The 10,934-nt window shown below is 32.1% G+C and overlaps 1 protein-coding gene across 1 annotated transcript; it reads right to left on the reverse strand.

Moving 5' to 3' along the window:
- Window positions 1–6,333: 6,333 nt before the first annotated feature.
- On the reverse strand, window positions 6,334–9,954 carry LOC125059901. The gene is made up of 2 exons (XM_047664584.1): window positions 9,799–9,954; window positions 6,334–6,833 (listed from the first exon to the last, which is right to left on the reverse strand). Exons 1-2 carry the CDS (start codon window positions 9,881–9,883, stop codon window positions 6,691–6,693), a joined length of 228 nt encoding a protein of 75 aa, XP_047520540.1. The 5' UTR covers window positions 9,884–9,954; the 3' UTR covers window positions 6,334–6,690.
- Between the last annotated feature and the right edge of the window lie 980 nt (window positions 9,955–10,934).

Raw genomic sequence — 10,934 nt, forward strand, 5'->3', positions numbered from 1 at the left:
TTTAGGGGTGGAACCACCCGTAACATTTAGGTGGATGAAAAATAGATTTTGTCCGATTCTCAGACTTCCTGAATATGGATACAAACTTTCATAAGAATCGGTCGAGTCGTTTCGGAGGAGTATGGGAACGAACATTGTGACAAGAGAATCTATATATATAATGAAAATGGTCTTCGTTTGAGGCTCAATCACGCCTAAACCACTGATCGATGAAACTACCACCATTCGATGCGAAATTTTTCCTAGATGGTTTATGGCTATTTATTTTTCGATATCTAACGTTCCTTTTTTTTATTGCTGTTTTACTTTTATGAAAATTTATCCATACGGACTTCACCGCGGAAACATTCGGGGAGGCTTCCTAGAACCTCTAAACGTCAACATCTGTTAAAAACTCGATTTTCGAAATATTTCAATTTTCTTAGCGGGAAGTTAAAAAGAAGAATAATAAAAATATGAAAAAAAATAAAATATGAAACATAAAATTTATTTTAATTCGTCCAGCAAAGCGGGCGCGAAACGGCTAGTTTTATATATTAGTAAAGTTCCATTTTTTTAATTTTTTATTATATTCAAATAGCAGCTTCAGCTTTCTATAAGTTTAACCTACTTATCTTAATTTGCTAGTACCATATTTGTTGAAATAATTGTTCCATAATCATCACAATGTTTCTAGTAGACTCGCCGTAAGGAGTTCAATAAGGAAGTTTTGACGCACGTGCCAATTTTTAATCTATACCAAAATTATAATGCAATGCGCGTTAATCGATGTTTATTGTTAAATCTGGAGATCCAGCTGCAAACTCCGATCATAAATTGTACCCGAGGTCAACCGAAATTAGCGTTCCTAACTTGGTACACGCGTAGTACCAAGCTGATGAATATTTCATTAGTTTTTTACTCGATGCAGGTGTTTTTGTTATTACTAGTTGACCAACGATGTTTTACCATATAAATTATAAAAGTAAGACATATACTATTGCTAGCTTATTTGTAGGCATTAATCATATGATTGGATAGTAGAGAAAAGTTCGTAAGAAACATTGTCATTCCACCGTTTTTGTCACTTACCTACCTACTTTTACTTAATATTCACAAATAACAAAAATATCAAAATCGGTACCCCCTACAACATCACAACTTTATAATATTAGTATAGATTTCTTGCTTTAATAAATCAAATGTTAAATGAAGGTTTTTGTAAATTTTTTATTAGTTCAAGAAAAAATAGTTTCGATTCCTTCCAAACAAAATGCTGTCAAAAGAAAGACAATCGAACACCACTCCTGTGGACTTAATGAATGTTGTACATTGCAATTTGCAATAATTGATCGTTCATGGCGGGAATATAGTCTAGTCGACAAGTTGAAAATGGAACAAAATAGAGATACTGCTCTTAAAATTATGTGCGATAGCTCATTGGATCCGGAATGACGTCTAGAAAAATGTGCTAAAAGCGTGTATTAGCACATAAAAAATTGCAAAAGTTATAGACAATTAAAGATGAAAAAAAAATGGCATTTAGTTGTTGCCAATATTTAATAAACTATTAATATTTAAGAAATTTCAAATAAAGATTCTGAAAGAGGAGGAAATTTCCAATAAAAAACTCCTAACTCCCGGAACTCTATCCCCATTATTTATAATTTTAATTTAACGCTGAAAATAGGTCTGCGGGTGAAATTTTTAGGATTCGCGCGTGGCGTCAAAGGCGACTACGGCACATTAATTAATTTGTTAAATTTAAAAAAAAAATATTGATTTAATCAATTTGTTTAAAAAAAAATTATCAACAAATGGCGGGAATTTTTTTTTTGCAAATCCATAAATATCTTGTATTAATAAAAAAACGATTATATAATGATTTACAAAAAAAAAAAAATTTTTTTAACAACATTACATGGATTTTTAAGTTTTTGTTTAAGTAAAAAAATTGTTATAAACAAAGTATAAATATTTTTTTAACTTTTATGGCACGATCTTGTTAAGTATGTATGTAAGAAAGGCTCTACGAAGCGAAATATTTTTACGACCATTATTTAAACATTTTTTTTCACTTACAATTAAGACGGTCGTTCGAGAAAATTTCGTTAGTTAACAATTATTTAACTTGTTGAAAAATTAACTTTAAGTAAAATTTTCAACGGGAATAAATTAATTATAGTGTTCAAAACACACCATAATTTTTTCAAATTTAAAAAAAAATATTCAATACCTTAAATAAATTAATTAATGTGCCGTAGTCGCCTTTGACGCCACGCGCGAATCCTAAAAATTTCACCCGCAGACCTATTTTCAGCGTTAAATTAAAATTATAAATAATGGGGATAGAGTTCCGGGAGTTAGGATTTTTTTATTGGAAATTTCCTCCTCTTTCAGAATCTTTATTTGAAATTTCTTAAATATTAATAGTTTATTAAATATTGGCAAAAAACTAAATGCCATTTTATTTTCATCTTTAATTGTCTATAACTTTTGCCATTTTTTATGTGCTAATACACGCTTTTAGCACATTTTTCTAGACGTCATTCCGGATGCAATGAGCTATCGTACATAATTTTAAGAGCAGTATCTCTATTTTGTTCCATTTTCAACTTGTCGACTAGACTAATAATGAATAAAATTAATTTATCTTCAAGAATATGGTAAAAAATATGATGGTGGTTTAATTTATTTTCGCATATTCTACCACATAATATAACGGCGTGTAATATTTGTCTATGTTAAAAGGTTAGAATTTTACATAGAAGTTATTGTATTTGTATTATATATTATGAAATTTGCATGCCTTTTTTAAGTCCGATTGTGCGGTTCGTTTTATACATAATCAGAATGTAATGCTTTCTTTTAAAATAAACGATTTATTATTTATTAGCAATTATAAATATTATTACGACGTATTACTTATTTCTGTCAGAAACTCAGTAACTATTTGTTCAGACATCAAATTTTAGGAAGGTTCTTCAATTATTGTTGACCATTTCTTTTAAATTACTTTCTGTTATATTATAAACTTTCTCGAGGAATGTACTAACGCCTCTTCAGCTGTATAGTTGGGACAAGGACAGGCTGCATTTGTTTAATTTTAAATTAAAGGTACGATGAGAATCTGTTAAATATCTATGTTACCAGCATGAGCGGATAATTTGTATAAAATAAAGATTTTAAACATTTGTTTACGGAAGGATCGTCCTAAGTATAAAACGAGATTTAAATAATGGCGTTACTATAATGTGTTTGATGTAATTTATTACTAAGTACAGTTAGCTGAATTTAATTTTTTTAATCAAAAGATAAATAAGCTAGCAAAGAATTATAACTTAATGGGTTTTGTTGAACAATCTATTTTATTCATAAAGCTTCTAGTTTCTCCTTCTTCCTTTTATTTATAAATATTATTTAGATAATTGCTGAATTAACAAAATATGCCCGATTGTAAATTTGTGTGAAAATTTCCTTTATTTATTTAAAATAATTCGAAATTTAACATATGGTACACAAAAAAGTGTTGAATAATGATATTCGTAGAGCGACACGCGGTCAGAGTGACCAGACATGACAATGAGATGCGCACGCGCTGCGCATAACTTCTTTTTATAGAGGACTATAAAATAGTGATTAAATAAATCTGATGTAATTATTACATACATTTAATCTTATATAGTTAGCATAATATATACAAAAAACTTGTTTGAAGGATTCCAGTACGTAAGGGTGAGATTCAGAGAGAGCCCAAGTCTACTGTATCAGATTGAATGTCTGTTATAGAATAAAAGAAAGAAGAGCTCATTGTAATATTAACATATTTTTTTTATATATTTACTAGTGGACCCGACAGACGTTGTCCTGCATGATATTTCAAGCAATTAGTAAAGCAAAGTATGAAAGTACCGACTGCAGCGCCATCTGGCGGCCTGATTTGTGAATCTAAACCATTCCCAGATCCCCTTGAACACACACAAAAAATTTCATCAAAATCGGTCCAGTCGTTTGACATACACACTCACAGAAGAATTATATATATAAAGATTATGTTTAGATTCTTCAGTATTATTATATATAAAGATAATATAACATACACAAAAAAAAAACAATCAATAAATTTAACAATGTTTTTCTTGTGAAGTTTTCTTAGTTTAATAATAAATTTAACCGGTTAATTTTCACTTCCGTGATCTTTCTTAGCCATGGATGATGATGATGAAGACCCTTCCTATAAGTTTAAATGTCTGTAAGTCATGTCTCCTATGTCTTATTAATAAACATGGGTGTATTTGGTAACGTTTAGTTTTTTTTAATACTACTGAAATGTGAACCCATGGTGAGTGAAAATGAAAACAAAAGATGAGAGAGGCGCGCATTTCGTTTGTCTTTTGTTTTCTCTTACTAGATGTTTAAGGTTTATGATTAAGTTTCTTGATATTTGTTTTATATTAAAACAGCCTGTATATAACCAAAAATACCATTTGAATACAATCAAAGAGCAGGGGATCAGTGTGACCGTTAGAGGCGCGCGCGCACTATCCACCATTATTTATATGTCTCATGCGCACATATACTTAATCTTTTCACACAATTTTTTTTGCCATGATTTGTTGATTTGTTGCCATGTCAAATTGTTCATTATTTTTGTGCAAAGACAAAAAAATACATATAAGGATTAAGGGAAACAATTGAATATATTTTAATAACGCATATTATTATAAATGTATTAAATAAAAGCTGTGTAAAAAGGCTTACTATAAAGTTAACGATTATCTAGTTGACCTGGGACTAGTGCTAGACAGGCTACTTCTAATTAATTTGCGATATTTGTTTTAAAATAAGTGTTGTTTGATGATTTGCTATTTTAAAAGAGCACCGAGAGTTTTTTACGCCGGCTTTTTCTCGCGGCCTACACGCTCTGTCTTCTTTGCCGATGAGTAGGGATTAATTTAATGACGTGGAATAAGTGATACCTGTATCTTATGTTCCATGATAAACATATTTTTATTTTATTTATCAATTATTAAAAGGCCGGTAACGCACTTACGACCCTTCTGGCAGTGTTAGAGTCCGTGGGCATCACTGTACACCAGGTGAGCCATGTTCAATGAAAATAAAAAATATCTCTCAACTTGTGGTTGGAAATTCATATTTTTTTAATTTAACTCGTTTCAAATCATATATTTCATTATGACACTCGCATAAATAGAATACTTTTGATCGTTTGTATGAGGCTTGCATTAGAATTGTGGTTTACTGTTTTCCAACTTAACATTTCTGTAGATTTAAGTGTTATTGGGAAGAGACGTGATGTGAATTTTAAATGTTTCTTAAAATCAATAAATTTGTAATTCTTAAAACCAAAGACCATTTAGTTGACACGTTGACAGTTGATGGGATTTAAAGTCGATGTTTCTGGATTCGGTTCCCAGCCAAATATATTTTTTTATTGAACAGGGGGCAAACGGGCAGGCTCACCTGATGTTAAGTGGTACCACGCTCATGGACACTCTCAATGCCAGGAGCTGGCTATTGCGTTACGGGTCAAGAAAAAAATTATTGATTCAGGTTGGAACGCACTTGCTTTAAATAATAATGTAGATAAGACGGTCCAATTGTAGTCAGGTCCAATTGTATTTTTCGGTTAGAAATAAAATAACCAACAAAGTAACATACGTAGAAACCAAAATCTTACGACAGTATCACAGAATACTAGAACTACGGGTCGTAAATGTACAGTACAGATGTTTACCACCTCACTTACGAGTTGGTAAGTAAAAAAGGTTTAATAATAATTTATTTAGTGATATTCGTGATTTTTAATGGAATAATAAAGATTTAGCCTAGTCTATTTTGTAAAACTATACTCTTGTTTTAAAAAATATATATGATGAAGAAGATAGGATATTTTTGCAAGGTGACACAGGCAAAATTATTGTATTAAAGGAATTTAATTAGAAAACGAAAAGAATGTTAACACTTAACATTCATACTGCATATTGCTTTGCTAAGTGTGTTTTGCCAGGCGTGATTGAGAACGCCTGAGTTTTTTTAATTACAATTTTATATAAAATTACAATTTGACATAATAAAAAATACTATGAAGTTGAGCAATATTTTTCCTTCACAAAATAGTTTAAGATAGGTATTTACTATTAGAAAGTACCTAACGAATGATTTAACATTTCTAAATTAACAGAAATTAATGATATATAATATGTACTTTTTAATTTTAAGTTTTATTAAAATATAATGCTGAGCCAGGTCCAGTTACAACCACAACACACACATTACACACTTAAAATGTACCTTATTCCTTTTTCTATCCATACATTTTGTAAAAAAAAAATATTATTATTATTTTGTGTGTTTCGTTGGCAATTAATATTATGTCTGTCTGTCTATCTGTCTAAGCCACCAGGGACGCTTCACATTATACTTAAATATTTTTAAAGAAATATAAGTCAAGTTAATTTATATCTTAAAATAATTATCATAAACTTCATTATACTGAGAATACACAATCCATCAACAATCTCTGTCTCATGGAATATACGAGTAGTTATGTACATTACATTAATATTATATAGTCTTTGATATACATATTTTGGATACAGACATATTTTAAACAATTTTGGTAAAATTTGTTTATTTTCATCAATTTACAATGAATTTTATTTTAACTAAACATAAGCTTTATGTCCATTAATTCAACTTTGGTTTTGTTTCAGAAATACGGGCGCCATCATGCAAGTTAGTTCTCGTGTTTGTTCTCGCTTGTCGTCCTGAAGGACTCTTCACGTGAAGAACAGACTCCACGACCACCTCTTCAAGAACTTGTTTGCTATCTGAAAAATAAAGTATTAAATTAGTTTTATATTTTTATACGAAACTGTTTATTAATTATAAAAAGGCATTATTTAAAACATTTGTTTTCACTATTTCTACTAAGGTTTTTAAGATATTATTATTTTATTTTATATAATGTTGACTGTATCATCTGACAAATAAAGATAAATTATTATTAATTTAGAAAGCGACTGATGAAGTAATTTTAGTTACAAATTTCATTTGTTACTTCGTAAAAAGTTCCTTAGTTTTGAAGTTACTTTCGTTTCAATCAAACAACTAAATCGTTTTGGTTAAAACTTTAACAGATTCTTTGACAATCTCTTTATTATGCCTTTATGACAATATTTAAATCGCATGTTCGTAAATAAATATGTTATAAATTTGATCATGGTATTGCATAATTTAGGAGAAGGCCGGTCGCTTTGATTACTTCGCTTTGGTTTTGATATAACGCTTGTTGAGACGCACTTGTCGATATTTGCCAATATCAATTTTATTTTAATAATATATTGTTTCGTGACTGTTTTCTGAACTATTTGTGTTTGTGCTGAAAAGCAAAGTACATATAAAATAAGCAATTTAACATTTGCCATTATTCCTGTGTCCATTGCTTTATTAACCTAACTTTTGCGTGGCTATTTTCTTACACAGTACTTAATATTTGAGATTAAATTGTGTATTAATATGCACCGAACCCTTCTTCGACCTAGCACGATACCACTCCCCTGTTATAAACATATAGTTATAATATTTTACAGCGTACTTGTACCATAACATCGTATGTTTAACAGAAGATGAAATGCGTTGGCACAATTTGTATGAAATAGGATAGAATTGCAGGTTTTAGGAGCGTGAAGATAATATTTTATCAATCTTATGGACCTGGTCAGCTTTAGTCAAGTCAAAAAAATGTTATTCAAATTCTCAGTTTAAACTGGAATATGTTACATAAATCTTTCTTACATAATTGAACTCGTTGCAAGTTGCATAATTAAAACGCAATTCTCGCAAACTAGTTTTATTCTGTACCATTTTGGCTAATCAACCTACATCTTATTAAATTTAAAACAATATGTGATATGTTAGTAAAGCATGTAGCTTACACGGTAGTGCGGTCGTACCCTGACAGTGTACTAATGTGTTTATCTTTCTTGTGTGAAATTTACATAGAGCCACATCTCAATTACAGACCGCGCAAGGCCGTAGTCATTGTCTTATGCTTTGCCAAACACAGGTGCCATTTTGTACACTGAATCACTTAGCTTAGGAGGGATCACGCTCGTTTTTCTCGTCACGCCGTGGTCAACGATATCATACATCACTTTCTTGCCTCCGTCAATATCCTAGCCATTTTGGAGACAACATGCATTGCTAGCGACGATGACAGGCGGCCGGATGGGATGTCTTTGATCGCTTCTTGTGTTAGCACCGTCTCACCTCCCTCGGTCAAGAACAAAAGATGGCGCGGCCACCTATCATTAAAATAATAAACGGCAAAATATACGTCTTTCCTCCAATTTTGATTTTGTTCACTTTGGAGTAGAGACTCTTAAACCGTGGGGTTCGAGGGCACGGGCGTTAGTTATTTAAGTTGGCGCCTGGTTAGTACCGGTGACTCCAGAACTGGTGTTTTCCTCACTCAACAAATAAGTATCGCAATACAACAAGCAAATGCAGCCAGCATTGAGCAGGGACTTTCTTAGTCTTCAATTTATCCATTATTAATTGTTATTATTATTACTATGTAGGTTAAGAATATTGGGAGATGAGAGGTGATTACTCTTAATACTCCTGCCTTGCGATTCTATAACTCACTTTTCGAACTCACACAGCTGTTTTCGCATCGGCTTGACTGAATGACTGCTTCACGACTGATTTGAGAGCGACCGCCGATGCGAAAACCGCTGTGTGAGTTTGAAAAGTTACAAAGTTACAGAATCGCAAGGCTGATTTTGATTAAAATATTAAGATAAGGAATTGATATTTGTTATTCAAATCGTATATTTACCCCGCCATCAAGGCCGTGATATGTCGTTGATAACTTCGATGTCTTTGTGACATGAGCTATGTAGGTATAAAGATCAACAAAGAATTCCTAATAAGCTTTTTACTAACTGTATACTAGCAGAAAGCATTCTACGATAAATGGATTTTTCCAATACAGAATAAAAATTCTCTCTCAAAACTCGAATCAGTACAAGGAGAACCTAGGGCAAGTTTACTGAACTTAGCTGTACAATTTTGAAAATAAAATATTTTAATAACTGGATGGAAAACATTTATGGTTTTGCCTGGCCTAGAACCCATTTAAAGAGGTGCAAATCAAAAACGAACATGTCTTATTCGATTTTTATGACATCTTAAAAACATATTAAAAAAGAAGCGTAAATATTACCATACAAAAACGGCGTTATAAAACTTTATCGTGTTTTTCGAAATTCGAATAAGGAATGATGTCCGTTTTTGAGATCAAGTTTCACTGACGTAGTGTAGCAATAGACTGTAAAGTCTATTACATATTAAAACTACGAAAAAACTACAAATAATTAAACAAATCACAATGGTTCACTTTTACCAACTGACATTGCTAGTATTACCACATGTATTGTCTCAGCTAACAAACAATATCTCTAGCTTTCGCTCTGATGATAAATTATTCGCCGCCGTGGCGATCCTACCAGTTAGTCTCTGGTGTCAATTACATGAAAACGAAACTATTTTCTTGACTTCAAAAATGTCCGATTTTTTACTTAAATACAAATCATATTACTACGATTTGTATACAGCAAGGAGTGCCAAGGTTACTTTGATAATCACGTATGCAGTAAAATCCGTTTAAGTAGTACGCGGTAGTATATAAACTGGTGTTGTCATTCCAAATATGTCAAGCGCAGTGCGTAGTAGTAGCTACCTACAAAAACATTAATACACACACTTTATTCAATGTAAAACTATACTCACCATTATTTCCATATTCCAATTTAGACTGTGGAGCAGCAATTACAGATAGAACAAGAAAAATAGACAATAAAATGACAAGTTTCATGTTGACGCGTGCGATGTCAAGAAATGCGCGGGAACGACTCGCTATCTAAAACATGGCGACTGTCGACTTACGAAATGCAGCTTTTTAATGTATTGCAACATATGACGTATGCACTTAACGTTTAAACAACTTTATTCGAGTAGAGAGTTGCTTTATAAAACAGGGTTATGAGTTATAAATGAGCAGTGTTGGCCTAGTGGCTTCAGCGTGTGAGTCTCATCCCTAAGGTCGTAGGTTCGATCCCCGGCCAATGGACTTTCTATGTGCGCATTTAACATTTGCTTGAACGGTGAAGGAAAACATAGTGAGAACCGGCTTGCCTTAGACCCAAAATGTCGAAATCGTGCGTCAGGCACAGAAGGCTGATCACCTACTTGCCTATTAGATTAACAGATACAGAAATCTGAGGCCCAGACCTAAAAAGGTTGTAGCGCCATTGATTTATTTATTTTTATTTTTCTTTTGGCGCCCTGGACGGATTAGATTCACAAATCAGCCCGGCAGATGGCGCTGCAGTCGGTACTTTCATACTTTGTTTAATATCCTAATTCGTTTTAAATATTATAATAATAATAATCATGCAGGAAATGGTCTGTCGGTTCCGCCAGTGTAATTGTAAATTACTACGTAGTTCAAATCTTTATTATCAAAACAAGATGTCCCACAGCAACATTGGTGAGCGATGTCGTTTAGGCGATAGGCGGTGAGAACAGTAGCAAAATTATTTTTTGACAGCTTCACCGATACTTCTTTGTTATGACCACAAATTGCATACTGTTGTATTGTATCTTACATATACATTTTTTAAGTGAAAACATATTTAGCATCGTTGTGATTTGAAACTCGATGAAACGAAAAAGCGATAGTAAAAAGAGACAGACACATCTTTATATATATAATTCTTCTGTGAGTGTGTATGTCACTGAACTTCTCTCAAACGACAGGACCGGTTTTGATGAAATTTTTTGTGTGTGTTCAAGGGGATCTGGGAATGGTTGAGATTCACAAATCAGCCCGCCAGATGGCGCTGCAGTCGGTACTTTCATACTTT

Source organism: Pieris napi, chromosome 20 (genome assembly GCF_905475465.1).
Source record: "Pieris napi chromosome 20, ilPieNapi1.2, whole genome shotgun sequence".
NCBI lineage: Eukaryota > Metazoa > Arthropoda > Insecta > Lepidoptera > Pieridae > Pieris > Pieris napi.